The 17,527-nt window shown below is 38.0% G+C and overlaps 1 protein-coding gene across 8 annotated transcripts in view; it reads left to right on the forward strand.

Annotated features, from left to right (window-relative positions):
* Positions 1–17,527, forward strand: part of EFCAB11 (EF-hand calcium binding domain 11) — a 160,660-nt gene that overhangs the window by 60,692 nt on the left and 82,441 nt on the right. The window contains exons 6-7 of one of the 8 annotated variants that reach the window (XM_031669038.1): positions 3,338–3,411; positions 3,529–3,677. The exons of 5 other annotated variants lie outside the window; for them this stretch is intronic. In XM_031669038.1, coding sequence (XP_031524898.1) covers positions 3,338–3,411; positions 3,529–3,647 — 193 coding nt within the window. In that variant the 3' untranslated portion in view covers positions 3,648–3,677. Of the gene's footprint in view, positions 1–3,337; positions 3,412–3,528; positions 3,678–17,527 lie in introns of those variants that run through there. 2 more of the 8 variants (XM_031669040.1, XM_031669041.1) reach the window with 2 other exon arrangements.

A 17,527-nucleotide genomic window follows, 5' to 3' on the forward strand; every position in this document is an offset into this window, starting at 1 on the left:
AATTTACATTCCCACCAACAGTATATTCTGTTGATGGGCATCCTCTCCAACTCTTGCCAGACTTATTTTTTTTTTCTTTCTTTTTTTTTTTTGAGACGGACGGAGTCTCGCTCTGTCGCCCAGGCTGGAGTGCAGTGGCTCGATCTCGGTTCACTGCAAGCTCCGCCTCCTGGGTTCACGCCATTCTCTTGCCTCAGCCTCCCGAGTAGCTGGGACTACAGGTGCCCGCCACCACGCCTGGCTAATTTTTTGTATTTTTAGTAGAGACGAGGTTTCACTGTGTTAGCCAGGATGGTCTCGATCTCCTGACCTCGTGGTCCGCCCGCCTCAGCCTCCCAAAGTGCTGGGATTACAGGCGTGAGCCACCGCGCCCGCCTGACCGCCAGACTTCTTAATCTTTCCCCGTTGAGTGGGTTTAATATCTCATTGTCGGCTTGATTCGTGTTACCCTGATTAATGATGAGTTCTCTCTCTTATCTCTTCACGTTTACTAGTCTCCTCTGTGACATACCTGTTCACGGTTTTGACCCATTTTTCGATTGCATTTTCTGTTTATTTGAATGTGTTCTTTATAGATGTTCTCAGTACAAATATTCGGTCTAGTTAACAAATATCTTCTCCCAGCTTGTGGCTTGTCTTTTCACTTTCTTCAAGCGTCTTTTGAGACATAAGTAAAATTTAGTTTGGTTAAATTATGAATCTTTGTCATAGTTAGAGGGCTTGTGTCCTGTTTAAGAAACCCTTCATTACCCCCAAAGTCAGAGACCTATTACCTATATTTTCTTCATAAAATTTAAAGTTTTGCTCTTGAATATTAAATCTGTAATTCTTCTACAGTTGATTTATGAGTATGGCGTGTGTGAGAACCCAGTGTCACCTTTTCCATATGGACAATCAGTATTTTCCCCTCTGTTTACTGAATGTGCCCTCTTTTCTCTGCTGTTCTGCTTTGCTGCCTCTGCTCCTGTGTTTTCTATCCTGTTTCATTGGTCATTTAATCTGTCTCTGCACCAGTTTCTCACTGTCCTCATAAAATCTTAACACTGGTAGGGCAAGTCTCCCTCCTTACTTTTCGTCTTTAGCAGTGTATTGATTATTTCCAGCTCTTTGTTTTCTCATAATAATTCCAGAAACTAACTTGTTAAGAACCAAAAACTCCGTTCACATTTTGATTAACATTTACTTTACAGATGAATTTCTGGAGAGTTGACATCTCAATAATATTGTCTTCCTATCCATAAATATGATATATTTTTCATTGGGTATTCTTGAAAGCCTTTCAGAAAATTCTTATAATTTCATCACACTACTATCACTATCATTATCACAATGGTTTTCACTTATACTGTATTTCTTATATGCCAACCCCCATTCTATTTGTATCCAGTCTTTACAGCAGTCTTTTGAGGTAGATCCTATTATTATGAGATATTGCACATAGGAAACTGAGGCACAGAGAGGTTAACAACTTACTGTAGATCACACAGCTAGTTAATAGCAGAGGCAAGATTCTAACCCAAGGTGCCTAGATATAAAGTTCATACTTTTAATTACTACTCTATATTGCACACAGCTTTTTTTCTTCTTTTATTGGATTTCTTCCTACATATTTTATAGTTTTTGTTGCTATTATAAATGGTAGCTTTTGAAAATTACGTTTTTTAAATTACCTGTAGAAACAATAGAAACGAAATTGCTTTTTGTATGTTAATCTTCTAGCTAATAACCTTGCTAACTTTGTAGATTTTTAAGGATCCACAAAGATAATGATATCAGTGGAAAATAGTAATTCTTTCTTCCTTTCCAATCCTTGTATCATTTATTTCTTTTTGCTGACATATGCACTGGCTAGGACTTACAGGGGTGATAGTGTCTTGTTCTGAAACTCAAAGGGAAAGATTTCAATATTTTATCAGTTAATTTGATCATAGCTGTAGGGGTTAGATCCTTTCTCAGATTAAAGAATTTCTCATCTGGTCTAGTTTATCATGAGTTTTTTAAAAATCAAGAATTGATGAGAACACATGGACTCAGGGAGGGGAACACCACACACTGGGGCCTGTCAGGGGGTGGGGGACAAGGGGAGGGAGAGCATTAGGACAAATACCTAATGCATGTGGGGCTTAAAACCTAGATGACAGATTGATAGGTGCAGCAAACCACCATGGCACTTGTATACCTATGTAACAAACCTACACATTCCACACATGTATCCCAGAACTTAAATTTTTAAAAAAATCAAGGCTGGGCATGGTGGCTCACACCAGTAATCCCGGCACTTTGGGAAGCCAAGGCAGGCAGATCACGAGGTCAGGAGATCAAGACCATCCTGGCTAACATGGTGAAACCCCGTCTCTACTAAAAATACAAAAATTAAGCCGGGTGTGGTGGTGGGCACAGGAGAATGGCGTGAACCTGGGAGGCAGAGCTTGCAGTGAGCCGAGATCACGCCACTGCACTCCAGCCTGGGCGACGGAGTGAGAATCCGTCTCAAAAAAAAAAAAAAAATCAAGAATTGGCATTAAATTTCACTATATGCCTTTTCTATATCGAGATGTTATTTTTTGAAATTCATTAATGTGATGAATAACATGTCTGTATATATATGTATAGTTTTAATATCAGTTCATCTTTTACATTTTTGATATAAACCCAATTGTACTATCCTATTAGCTTTTTAATGCACAGTTGGATTCAGTTTGCTAATATTTTACTTAGGGTGGTGTGTGTGTGCGGGCGTGCTTGTGTGTGTATCTAAAATGAGTGTCTAAAATGGAGGTGTAATTTTACTTTCTTGCTTTGTTTCATTTCAAGGTTATATTGGCCTCATACAGTGAATTAGGGAGAATTTCCTGTTCTTATATTTGGTACAGATTTTGCTATTTTAATGTAAATAGAATATTGCCTTGGAAAGTTTATTATAACCTTAATTATAAACATATATAATCAGAAACCTCTTGCTTTTGACAATACATTGTTTTCTGCTACTTTGAAAAACTCTAATTTCTACCATGGTACCTCAAGCTCTTAAGTATTTTTAATGAATTAAAAGTACAAAGGTATTAAAAGGTTATAACCAAACATTTATTAAAATCCCCTATGTTACATTTTATAGTTTTGTATTCCCTGAAGTCACTTCAAGTTATTTATTTTTAAACATAGAACATCTAGTTGAAGTCTATTTATGTCTGCTTCTGCTGGTTCTTGCTCATGGTGACTAGTTTCCTTGTAAACTTGTTTGTATTCAACTTTCTGGAGCTCACCGACCTTGAAAAATAATTTATGGAGAATTCACGAGCCCAGTTTGAAATCAGAGTGGTTTATGTGTTTTTGCCAGGCTCCTTGGAGCACCATCAGTACGGGACTATATTAAAACAGATCCACAGATAGAAGTTTCTGTACTCACTCAAGGTATGTTTAGACCCAGGATCCCAGGGAGTCTCCTAGTGAGGGTCAATCAACACTCATAACTTCTCAGGGGTGAATTATCGTTTTTTTATTTCATTTTTCTCTTACTCTTTTGCTCAGCAACAGGGAAACTTTCATGTAGTCCTTTGGATTTCACCTTAATGTGGGAAAGTTATCCTGTGAGACGATCCAAATTGGGAAAGTCCTGTATCTTCACTTCTGACCTCGTCCCCACATGAGGCTACCAGACCGCAACCCCAGTGCATGATGTGAGTGAATGCCTTCGGGGCAAAGGTGGCTTTGGGATGCCAACTTTCTTTCCACTAACCTCTTTGGGTTCAAGCTAGCCTCAAGAATTTGGCCTGCCAGCTCTTTTTAATTCTTTAGTCCTTTTAAGGTGGTTTTGTTTTAGTGTCTTATCCAGCATCTTTAGTTTTTTTCATTGGGGGGTTGATCTGAGTATCCAAAAACAGAAACTCATGTGAATTCTTAAATACTTTGTCTCCCAAACTTTTCCTTCTAAATTCTGCTTTCCAAATATTGATTTATTAGGTAGACCATAAGATTTGATAAGTGTTAGAAAAGAGTATCCGCTTATTTGTAAGAGATATAGAAAATATATAAAATTAGTAATGCATTTCTAAAGCTTAGTAGTTCTGGCATTTTAGCTTTACTTTATCTTCTATTGCTGTTTAAAGAATGTGACCAAGTATTTCTGACCTTTTATTGCTCTTATATTGAATATCATTTAGAGGTTGTAAGCTAAGTATTTATTTTCATATAACCTAAAACCATAGTATTAGGAAATACTGATATAATTTAGTGATCATGTCATTGAAGCTTAACATTTTTATTGCATTCATTATTTATGAGAAGAAATCATGCAGTGTTTCTGTTTTTATCAAGGTATTGTATCTAAAAATCACTTTTCTTGAACTTGAATTCAATATTTATTAAAGTGCATTTTATAGCACTTACACCTACGACAAAATAATTGATTAACCGTGTCCAAGTGTGTTGATGGGTCCTCAAGGGCCAACGCTAGATTCAATGATTCACTAGAAGGACTTCCAAGACTCCACCTACAGTCATATTCAGGGCTATGATTTATTACAGTGAAAGGATTCTATGCAAAATCAGCACAGGGAAGGGTACATGGGGTGAAGTCCAGGAGAAATCAGCTGCCAGTTTCCCACTGTTCCCTTCCATTGGAGTCACAGAGAACACAATTCCCCAGCAGTAAGCTGTGACCACACATGTAAAATATGCCAACCAGGGAAGCTCAGTAGAGACTCAGTGCCCAGGGTCTAATTGTGGGCTGATCACATTGGCGTCTCTGCCTGGCGTGTGCCAAAATTTCAGACTCGCAGAAGGAAAGCAGGTTTTCAATGGGAGCCATATTGTTTGCACAAACAGTTTTAAGCACAGTGATCAACTCTTCCCAGTTAATGGTGGTAGGAACCTTCCTGAAATCCAAGTTCCCAGAGGCCAGTCAAGGGCCAGGCTTGTAAGCAGAATTGCAGTCAGGTCTGCTATGTTAACTTTTTTCTACACGTGGAGCTATGGCTAAAGTTTTTTTAAGCACTTATCATTTGGCAAGCATTGTTCTAAGCTCTTTACTCATTTCATCCTCACAATCACCGTTTCAAAAGATGGGGAACTGAGGGATAGAGAAGTTAAAAAATTTGTCTCATATTTCACAGCTAGTAAGTAGTAAAACAGGATTCAAAGTAAGTCTTTGAATCCATGATTTTATCCAATACTTTATTTGGGTTTTTTTGAAAATTACTTTCATTTTGTCTCACCTCATGAATAAGATGTTCCATACATTTCCTTAAAATGGTGATTAAAATAAATTGTCAAAAAAGGAAGAAGTTGTCTTCATACAACCTCTTTTAATCTTCAGTGTTGTTTCATGGCTCTTAATTTTCAGATTTGAAAAATCATTCTAATTATTATTCAGATCCTTCCTGATCTCATAGGCTTTTCTCTGCCTCTGTGTTTCTTCTGGGTTGGAGAATTTGAATTGTTTTTTTCCATTTGTCTGGTCCTTGACCACTAATTTACTGCCATGGTTCTTCCTATATTTCCCTTTGGTATTTTCTGAAATTTAGCTATTAGAACTGCAAACAGAGAAAGTATCACAGCGCCATGGTTTTATAAACAAAGACAGGACAACTGTCTTAGTCCGTTTGGGCTGCTATAATAAAAATACCATAAACTAGGTGGCTTATAAACAACATAAATTTTTTTCTGACACTTTTGTAGGCCAGGAAGTCTAAGAGCAAGGAGCTGGCAAATCTGGAGTCTGGGGAGGGCCCACTTTCTGGTTCACAGATGGTACCTTCTAAATGTGTCCTTGATATAGTTTGGACATTTGTTCCCACCCAAATCTCATGTTGAATTGTAATCCCCAATGCTGGAGGTGGGGCCTGGTGGGAGGTGTCTGCATCATGGGGGCAGATCCCTGGTGCTGTCTTCATGATGGTGAGTTCTTGTGAGATTTGGTCATTTAAAAATGTATAGCACCTCCCCCGCCTCCAACTCTTGTTCCTGCTCTGGCCATGTGACATGCCTGCTCCCACTTTACCTTCTGCCATGATTGTAAGCTTCCTGAGCTTCCCCAGAAGCCAAGCAGATGCCAACGCCATGCTTCCTGTAAAGCCTGCACAACCGTGAGCCAACTAAACCTCTTGTCTTTATAAATGACCTAAGCTCAGGTATTTCTTTATAGCAATGCAAGAACAGCCTACTACAGTCCTCATATGGTGAAAGGAGAGAACTCTAGTCTCTTCAGCCCCTTATAGGGCCACCAATCCCATTCATGGGAGTTCTAATTACCTCCCAAAGGCCCCACCTCCAGCCATCACATTGGTGATTAGGTTTTAACATATGCATTTGGGGCAGGCACAAATATTCAGACCATAGCAACAGCATTTTCTGTTTTATTTCCTTCTTTGTAATTCTCATCATTGTATTGGCCATATTATCTACCTCAGTATGTTGGACAGTGACTTAAGAGGGTGGCCTTTAAATGCTCCTAGAGGGCCATCTGGGATATAGGTGATAACTAAGAGCTTGCCTCTCTACAAGTATACTTTAGATTATTTTTTTAGAATTGAAATGAGAAGATTCACTATTTGCTATATCCATTCCCAAGAAAATATAACTTCAAGAAAAATGCGAGTGTTAACACATGTGCTGAAATATGATACAGATGTTTAATGTCTTACTGTAATATTATTTTACCATTTGTAGTCACCTGCTTTTTTGATCCCTGCCTAAGTTTGCTTTCTTTATTCCATAACACCTGTTCCCAGGAATATATTTACAGTGTGTTGTCTTTTCTAAATGGTTGGTACATATGGAAGAAAAAGGTTAACTTTTACTGGTTTCTTTCAGTAAATACCTTAAGGATTCCTTGTTATTTATTTTCAGTGTTACTTTATTTCAATTTAATACCCGAATACTGTTTTTACTTAAATACCACATAAGGAGTCATGCTATATGACCTAGGCATGACACTTACTTAAATGTTTATGGATAGGAAACAAGTTATTTCTAGTTTTACTTTTTAAAAAGAATTCCAAAACTTCAAACTACACATGATAAATGGCCCTGTATTTCCATAGGCTTAGAAAGCTTATGTCTAATTTATTACGCCCATGTGATCATGTGTATCTAGTTGTTTGCTACCTTCTATTTCAGATCTTTGCATTTGTAGTTCCCTATTTAAACATCACATCATCACAGAGGCCTTTCCTATCCAAAGTGACTTCACTCCATCTCCCATCCCCAGTAAATCTCTGCTGCCTGGTTTTATGTCATTCATAGCACTTAGCAAATCTCAGAGAAGATTTTTTGGTTTTGTTTGCTTATTGTCTGTCTGTCATGCTTGACTATAAAGCTTCATGAGAGTAGTGATGTTGTCTGTTCTTTCTTGAATACCTCTGGATGTTCAGGTTAGTCCATAGCACATGTTAAATGAATCAATGAATTTATTAAAGACTATAGAAAACAATCTGTTTATATTAGATATGATATTTGATCTTTGTTAATTCAAACCTATGAGATTTTCTGTGGGTTGTTTAGGACGTGGGGAAGGTATCCAGACTAACCTTGGGTTTAGGTTATAATAATTAGCTAACTAAAAAGTTAACAATGGATATATTTAATCTCTTAGCCTCATTAAATTTTCTGATTCTTTGGGCTGTCTCTGAGAATTGTGTGTCTGCTGTAAATTATCAGAACTACAATAAACCAGGAGTCTTTCCAAATTTAAAGATACTAAATATATACCTTGATCTCTTTGTGTCCATTGGAAATATTTTTTTTTTTTTTTTTTTTTTTTTTGAGACGGAGTCTCGCTCTGTCGCCCAGGCTGGAGTGCAGTGGCCGGATCTCAGCTCACTGCAAGCTCCACCTCCCGGGTTTGCGCCATTCTCCTGCCTCAGCCTCCTGAGTAGCTGGGACTACAGGCGCCCGCCACTTCGCCCGGCTAAGTTTTTGTATTTTTTAGTAGAGATGGGGTTTCACCGTGTCAGCCAGGATGGTCTCGATCTCCTGACCTCGTGATCCACCCGTCTCGGCCTCCCAAAGTGCTGGGATTACAGGCTTGAGCCACCGCGCCCGGCCTGGAAATATTTTAAACATAGAAAAGTATAGAGAATAATACAGTGGAACACTTGCGTTTCAGCCACTTCCCTTTATCTCGTCTTAATATTTGTCATATTTGCCTCAGTGTTTGGTCAAAAACCAGTCTTGATATTTTTAAGATATCATTAATACTTAAATCAGTAGATTTTGAGTAAAGCAGATCACTTTCTATAATGTGAGAGGGTCTCATCTAATCAGTTGAATGCCTTAAGAGAAAACATGTAGGCCGGGCGCGGTGGTTCACGCCTGTAATCCCAGCACTTTGGGAGGCCGAGGCGGGCGGATCAGAAGGTCAGGAGATCGAGACCACAGTGAAACCCCGTCTCTACTAAAAATACAAAAAATTAGCCGGGCGCGGTGGTGGGCGCCTGTAGTCCCAGCTACTCAGGAGGCTGAGGCAGGAGAATGGCGTGAACCCGGGAGGCGGAGCTTGCAGTGAGCCGAGATCGCGCCACTGCACTCCAGCCTGGGCGACAGCGCGAGACTCCGTCTAAAAAAAAAAAAAAAAAGAGAAAACATGTAGGTCCCCTGGGGAAGAAGCAGTTCTGCCCACAGGCTGCCTTCAGATTTGAGGCTGCAACCTTAACACTTCCCTTGACTCTCTGTGATGTTGCATTGGTCTGTTTGTCTATCTTTGTGCCAATATCACACTCTCTTTATTATATAACTTTGTAATCTTGATGTCTGGCAGTATAAGTCCTAGAGCTTTGTGTTTTCTTCAGAATTAGCTTGGCTATTTTTAGCCCATTGTGTTTTAAAATAAATTTTAGAGTCAGCTTTTCAATTTCCACCAAAAAAAAAAAAAGAAAGAAAGAAAAAAACAAGAAGCCAACTTCATACCCAAAAGTTGCTGTTTTCTTTCTTTCTTTCTTTCTTTCTTTCTTTCTTTCTTTCTTTCTTTCTTTCTTTCTTTCTTTCTTTCTTTCTGTCTCTCTCTCTCTCTCTCTCTCTCTTTCTTTCTTTCTCCTTCCTTCCTTCCTTCCTTCCTTCCTTCCTTCCTTCCTTCCTTCCTTCCTTCCTTCCTTCCTTCCTTCCTTCCTTCCTTCCTTCCTTCTGTCTTTTTCTCTTTCTTTCTGTCTTTCTTGTCTTTCTTGTTTTTCTTTTCTTTCTTTGTCAGAGTCTTACTCTGTCACCCAGGCTGGAGTGCAGTGGTGTGATCTCGGCTCACTGCAACCTCCACCTCCCAGGTTCAAGCGATTCTCCTCCCTCAGCCTCCCGAGTAGCTGGGACTACAGGCGCCTGCCACCATGCCTGGCTAATTTTTTGTATTTTTAGTAGAGATGGGGTTTCACCGTGTTAGCCAGGATTGTCTTGATCTCCTGATCTCATGATCCACCTGCCTTAGCCTCTCAAAGTGCTGGGATTACAGGCATGGTGAGCCATCATGCCCGCTGGCTGGATTTTTAATTGAATTTATATTGAATCTTTAGATTAGATCAATTTGGGGAGAATTGACAATGCCAAAATGTTTAAGTCTTCCAGTGCCCATAAAAACAAAAGTATATCCTTTTGTTTTTAAAGGTCTTCTTTAACTTTTCTTGCTGTTTTGTAGTTTTAATGTAAAAGTTTTACATGTTTTGTTAGATGATTCTGAGATATTTGATTTTTATGTAGTTATATAAATTTTTAAATTTTATTTTCTACTTATTTAGATATACAATTGATTTTTATATGCTGGTCTTACACCAGCAGCATGACTGAATGTCTTAGTCTAGTCCGTCTGTTATAACAGAATACCATAGACTGGACGGCTTAAACAACAGAAATTTATTTTCTCACAGTTCTTAAGACTGGGAAGTCTGCAGTCAGGTGCCAGCATGGTCCGGTTCTGGTGAGGAGGCTCCTCCTGGCTTGCAGATGGCTGCCTTCCTGGCTGTGTGCTTCTAGGTCCTTTCCTGGACAGGTGCACGGACTAGAGGATCTCTTGCTCTTCTTATAAGGGCACTAATCCCTTATGATGGTCCCATTCTCATGACCTAATTACTTCCCAAAGACACCACCTCCAAATACTGTCACATTGTGGTTGAGGGATTCGACGCAGAATTGAGAGCCAGGAGTGGGCACACACATTCAGTACATAATACTAAGTTAACTTATTAATTCTAATACTTTGTCTTAGTAATTGTAATAGTATATGTTTTATATTTTATTGGCATGCAATCATGTCATCTTCAAATAATAGTAGTTTTATTTCTTCTTTTCCAATTCTTATGTCATCGATTTCTTTTTCTTCTCTTACTACATCAGCTAGGGTCTCCCACATAGTCATAAATAAAAGTTATACGCGCAGGTATCCTGTTTCTTCCCCATCTTTGTGGAGGGAGGGGAAAACTTTAGTATTTCACATTAACTATGGAATATGCAATAGGTTTTTGTGTTTTGTTATGTTTTTAGGGGATAAATAACCTTTATTAGATTAAGGGAGCTCCTGCTTTGCTAAGAAATTTTATCATGAATAGATACTGACTTTTATTAAATGCTTTTTCTTCTCATGTTGCCATGATCATATTTTTCTCCTTTACCCTGTTAATGTGATGATGATATGCAGTAGACTAATAGTAAAAATAGAACTATTGTACCATTAGTAAATGTGAGGCTTAGAGGACATACAATTGTATAATTTTTTTTGTTAGGGGCATTTAAAAATTATTGTTTTCTTATTTTTCAGAAACAGAGTCTCCCTCTGTTGCCCAGGTTGGAGTGCAGTGGTGAAATCATGGCTCACTATAGCCTCAAACTCCTAGGCTCAAGCAATCTTCCCACCTCAGCCTCTGGAGTAGCTGGGACTATGGGCGTGTGCTACTATGCCCAGTTAATTTTTTGAAACTTTTTAAGAGATGAGGTCCCAGGCTGGTCTTGAACTCCTGGCCTCAAACAGTCTCCCATCTCCGTCTCCTGAGTAGCTGGATTACAGATGCAAGCCACTGTACCTGACTATATGGATATTATTTGTAGTAGATTCCACAATGCTGTTCAATTTGTCTATGTCTAACAGGTACTTGGGAAGAATAATTAAATGAACAAAGGAGAGTGGTTTAGAAGTGACGGGTGACTTGGCATTTGTGTCCAAATAAAAAGTAAATGTACATTTGGCCCTCCATATCAGCAAGTTCCGTATCTGTGGATTCAACCTACTGAGGACAGAAAATATTTTTTTTAAGTTGCATCTACACTGAACATATACAGACTTTTTTTCTTTGTCATTATTTCCTAAACAATATGGTATAACAACTGTTTACATGCCATTTACAATGTATTAGGCATTATGAATAGTCTAGAGATGATTCAGTATACAAGAGGATGTGCTTAGGTTATATACAAATACTACAGTATTATATAGTAAAGACTTAAGCATCTATGCATTTCAGTATTCATGGGAGGTCCTGGAACCAGTCCTTCATGGATACCAAGGGATGACTATATTTATGTATTCAGTCACCTTTTGACAAAGTTTTATGGCAGTGTTTCTTTTGTGAGTCTGAACAAATATTCAAGAAACTACAAAACATTCCTCTAATATCAGTTTCTTTTCTTCTAAGATGTACTAGAATATTATGTTAAGGTGACTATCTTAGTCAATTTGTGATGCTTTAAAGGAATACCTGAAGCTGGATAATTTATCATGTAAAAGGTTATTTGGCTAAAAATTTTGGTGGCTGGAAAGTTCAAGATTGGGTGTTTTGCATCTGGTAAGGCCTCAGACTTCTTCCACTCGCGGTGGAAGGCACGGGGAGCCGGCATGTGCAGAGATCACATGTCAAGAGAGGAAGCAAAAGAAAGAGTTGGGAGGCGCCAGACTCTTCTTAACGACCAGCTCTGGTGGGAACTAATAGAGAAACAACTCAGTCACCCCCAAGAGAGAACATTCATCTGTTCATGAGAGTTCCACCCCCAGGACCCAAACACCTCCCGCTAGGCCTCACCTTTAACACTGGGATCAAATTTCAGCCTGAGGTTTGAGAGGACAAGCATCCAAACCACAGCGGTAGCTGTAGGACTTTTTACCTCTGCCTTCTTTAAATTGTGTATTATATGTATCTGAGCCACAGACTGAGAGGTGGGTCGAACATTCACTCAGGCTTTTCTTGTTCCTAAGAACAGTGAAAATTCAAAGAAGGTACACTCTGTCGGAAATTGGTATTTCCCACCATTGCTTACATAAATCTTAAACTTACTTTCAGGTGAGTAGATGAGTGAATGGATAGAGAGAGAAAAAGAGAGAGAGAGAGAGAAGTCATGGAAACTTGCTGTAGGTTTTTCACCCGGATGAAATGAAACATCACAGATGGTTTCTCACAGATGATCTCTTTGGCTTCCTTTCATGGGGCTTTCTCCCAGGGCAGTGCATTCTTTGTCAGTGGTGGGGAAAGAGTCAAAGTCACTATATCAAAATGATCAGTATTCTATAACATATTTGAATTTAGACCATCTCAACATATGCCCCACATACATTTCCCATTGTGCTTCACCCTTAACAGAAACAAATAATAAGACAAGGTAGTATTTGAACCTCTCAATGAAGAGTTTATAATGCATCGAATAAAGGCTTCATAGATACCAGTATTTTATTTGTCCCTCTTGGCACCCAGGAAGTTTTTCAGCACTCAGGCAATGCATGTTAGATCAGAAATGTGCCTTTCTTTTGTAAAGTAGAAAAAAGGTGCTTGAAAGGGGAAGTGGGATTAGAAAACCAGATCGCTCCACACAGGTGCTCTTGAGCAAGCTAGTTTTTGTAAGGATTATAAATAGAAGTCGAAGTTCTGGTAATTGATTATAGTAATACTCCCATGCTTGTGTAACCCTAGGCGTCCATGCTCCTGTGTGTAATGCTACTGATCTTGGTTGTAGACCGAGGTTTGAAATTATCTTTGTTCAAGTGCGTGCACATATTCAACTTCATACCTTTAATGAGGGAAAATTTAAGACAAGTAAAATTTAGAACAGATTTTGTACAGTTGGTAGTAGAATTAAAAAATACTTTAGTTCCAGGCCAGGCGCAGTGGCTCATGCCTGTAATCCCAGCACTTTGGGAGGCCGAGGTGGGGAGATCACCTGAGGTCAGGAGTTTGAGACCAACCTGGCCAGCATGGTGAAACCCCGCCTCTACTAAAAATACAAAAATTAGCCGGGCATCTTGGTGCATATCTGTAATCCCACCTACTCGGGAGGCTGAGGCAGGAGAATTGCTTGAACCTGGGAGTCAGAGTTTGCAGTGAGCCAAGATCGTGCCACAGCACTCCAGCCTGGGTGACAAAGAAAAAACAGATATATATATATATATGTTCCAAGTCATAAAGTAGACCAAAAATATAAGTAGCTCTGAAAATAGTTTAGATAAAACTTTTTATTGATGGGTAGAGAGTGGATTGTGAAGAAACTGAGATTTTTGTATATCTCTAAATACTGGGGTTGATGAAGAGCTCAGTTATTCAGCCTTTCACTTCTTCTTTTAACAAGGATTTATTGAGGCACCTGTTACTTGCTTACACTGAGCTAGGCAGTGGGGATATGGTGTGAAGTAGACAGTTTTGTTCTGTAACATTAAATGGCAAAACAGTAACAAGTAAACTAAACCAGTGATAACCATATAATCACCAATTGTTCTAAATGCAGAATAAATAAATAGGGTAATAAGAATGCAGAGTAGTTGGGACAGTCACCTTAGGGCACCTGTGGAGACCACAGGAGACGGTGACATGTATGTTTGTGATTTCTGTGGTACCACCCATCAGTGGACCTGATGGACCATGGTTCTGACTTCTGTCCTTTCCCCATTTTATAGATGGGGAAGATGAGATGCAGAAGCACAGTAACTTTCCATGTGCGTGTAGGCATCTGTGTTAAGTGGTTAAGTAAGAATTCAAACCCAGGTGGTCTGACTCCAGAGCTTGTATTTTTAACCACTATGCTATACTGTCCCACAAGTAATATTCGTTTCATATTAGTGAAATAAGATAGATAAGTACCAAGCAGACTAACCCCAAAGCCTTCTCTTAACAGCTACACTAACTACCTCTCAAGAAGTCATAGAGTTTATAGACTGACACAGCTGGTGTGTTTTTATCTTTTTTTTTTCTGTGAAGTAATTAGTAATTATTTTTTCCATTTTATTTAGATTTCATTATTTTTCAACTAATTGTAAACCACCTTCAAAAGAAAAGAAAAACGGAAGTGAAGGATCTCAGTTTAGGATCAATTTGAAATATTCTTAAGACTCTTTTAATGTAATAACTTGAGCATCTTCATCTGCCTATGCAGTCCAGTATTCGGGAGAATGCAGTTCGTCTTAGTCTGTTTGAGCTGCTATAATAAAACTTCATAGACTGGGTAGCTTATAAACAACAGAGTTTTATTTCTCACACTTCTGGAGGCTGGGAAGTCCAAGATCAGGGCACTGGCAAATTCAATGTCTGGTTAGGGCCTGTTCCCTGGTTCGTAGAATGGTGTCTTACATGGTGGAAAGGAGCAAGGGAGTGCTCTGGGTCCTCTTGGTCACCAGTCCCATTCACGAAGGCTCTTCCCCATGACTTACTCTTATGAAGGCCCCACCTCCTAATACCATCACATTGGTGATTAGGTTTCAACATATGAATTTTAGGGAGACACAAATGTTCAGAACATAGCAGAGTCATACGGTAAATACTAAGAAAGGTATACTCACAACATTTAGAATAAATGGAAACTGAAAAACTATTAATAGGCCAAATCTTAAAAGAGCATATACTAATGCTAACATGTGTACCCATACACATATTTGGCTTTTCTGATAGAGCAGGTTTGTTCTGGAGAGTGTATACACAATGAATTTTGCTAAAAGTTTTCTGTAACATCCCTGTGTTGTAATAGGGGAAGAAACATCACTTCTCTTTTTATAATTAGAAAATGCAGGTTTATAAGGTGATACTCAGAGTGAGTCAAGCTGAATATTGGGTAATCTTGAATCATAAACCCTTCTACACCCTCCTTAAAAAATTATTGTCTCCATGAAAAGTAACAGGAAGAAGAGTCTATATGAGCCCAGCAGTGCAAATTAGCCTACAAATTAACTTGGTTTGGCAAAAGTAAAGTGTGCTCTTAGTCTTCTTCAAAAATACTTATTCAGACATATGTAAAAGAAAATTATGGTATGTGTTTGTAGGTAATTTAAATATTTGAGGGTTTTTTTTGTTCTTTCTTTTTTTTTTTTTTTTTGGGTGGGGTGGCATGTTTATGTTTTTTTGTGTAGGTTACCATAGCCAGATGAATTAAATGCATTGTAACTCATTGAAAAATAGAACAAATTTAAATTGAATAAGAAATGTGGTTCTATAGGATTATAGCATAGTTACTATTATCACTAACATAAAGAAGTGTCAGGAAGAGAACAATAACACCTGCTGTGATACTGAAAGGAATGAACATCTGGAATAGCAAAAGTGATAAAAGGAAAATAATACGAAATGACCTAAATTTCATAAAAGGTATCTTTCTCATGTCTTTAAATACAAAAGAAGGAAGTAGGATCGAGTACACTAAAAAGAAAAATAGTCATATGATGTAAGAGTTTGTCCACCAGAGCTTAACAAAAACAGTGGAGAACAGAAAAAATTGGGCTAAATATTGAATACAATAGCTGTTTAGTAATGATCAGAGGACAGGGAGTGGGGGGATCATGTCTTGGCAAAAGAAAGGTCAAAAGGGCAGAAAGTACATTTTGGGTTAATTCAAACAAGGTAAAGTAATAGAAGAAAAGAATACCAAGTAGACAATGTTTTAAGATAATGAAATGTATAGCCTAATGTTATGCACATTGCTTAGCAACAAGCAATTTTAAAAAAGAATGCAAAAGGAACTATGGAAAAGAAGAAAGAGACATGTGTCTTGTAAAGCAATCAGATACAAGATGAAAATGAGAAGAGCCAAGAAAGAAAGTGAATTTAGACCTCAAAGAAGTTTGAGATAAATGACCCACATTTGTTATTGTCTCTTAAGTCAGTTTTTTAAAAAAGTTAGATACTGAATTATAATAATCATTAAAATAACTGCCCAAAGTAGAGATATTGATTGCTATGTAAAATGTACTCCATATTCTTTATATATAAAGCTGTGAAGATATATTTAGACATTCATATAATTTAATATTTTGAGAAAATATATTTTAATACAGTATGATAAAACAAATCTATAAAAATGATTTAAATGTGATTTAGAAGGGCATTTGGAGATGATTTTCATCTTTTATTTTCTTGTTTTGGATATGGATTGTTGCTTTATACAACTCTGATACTTCGTTGTAAATATTTAAATAGTGGGTAGCATCTGACCTGTTTGTAAAGTTCAGAAGTACCTTTATATAAATAATAGCTTCTAAAGGCCAGTAGACGCATTTAAAAATAAGCAAGTAAATTAATTCATCCCATACCTGGCAGTTAAAATAGAATGCATTTCCATTATTTGGCTTTAGATTTGACCTTGTAAAAACGGAAAGCAATACAAACCCCACATACCACAACTACCACAGGGGTCATCTAATGAAAGGATTGTTGTCACAAAACATTGCTCAGATCATCTTTTAGTATGTCCCATCTGCAAGCTAGAATTTTTCTCCTAGTCATCTGTCTTTTGAAATCATAGAATCTCAAGCCTTGTTTTTTCCCCATCCATTTGAGAAAATGACCAGCATTCTGTAGCGTTGGAAAGAAGGTACAGATTTAATAACAAACATGAAAACAATTGAGCAGAAGTGGAAATAATCAAGCTTTTATTATTGAGTTTTGGTACTTACATATCATTACTCATGATAACGCTTCACAGTGCTTCTGCCAATCAGAGTTCTTACTGCTCAGTGTTTTGAGGTTGAGAATGGTAAATTGAAGTATGCAGTGCCTCTCAGAATAGTTATCCAATGTCTTAATATATAAAGGGGTGCCTTTTGAGATACTCCGATTTGTATTTAGGATTTACCCATTGCTAAAGCTGAATGCTTTTAATTAAAACAGTAGATCCAAACAACTGCCAAACCCTTTCATGGAGTAAAATGCCATATTTTAGTAAATCTGAGACACCATTGATTCTAGGAGCACCATCATATTATGTACCACTAATGACAGAAAAAAAGTGGTAAAGGCAGAAAAAGTTCTGCCTGTTAAACTGTGACACACTGCTAAGATACCAACAATTGCAAGATGCTTTGCAATTTTATAAATTTTAAATTGTGGAAAATGGTGTTAGAGAAGCAATGAAATAAGATCATGTGCACCTTCGCTACTTTGTTCTGAATTCTCTTTAGATTTCTTATACCCAATACTAATCCTATCCAGTGTATTCTGTCTTTTTAGAATCTCTTCTTGGCCCCATTACCCGATTTCACTGCTTGTAACCTTGACTTCACTCAAAAATACTTTTGATTGGCCGGGTGCAGTGGTTCATGTCTGTAATCCCAGCACTTTGGGAGGCCAAGGCAGGTGGATCACAAAGTCAGGAG

The sequence above is a fragment of the Papio anubis genome, chromosome 7, assembly GCF_008728515.1.
Source record: "Papio anubis isolate 15944 chromosome 7, Panubis1.0, whole genome shotgun sequence".
Lineage (NCBI taxonomy): Eukaryota > Metazoa > Chordata > Mammalia > Primates > Cercopithecidae > Papio > Papio anubis.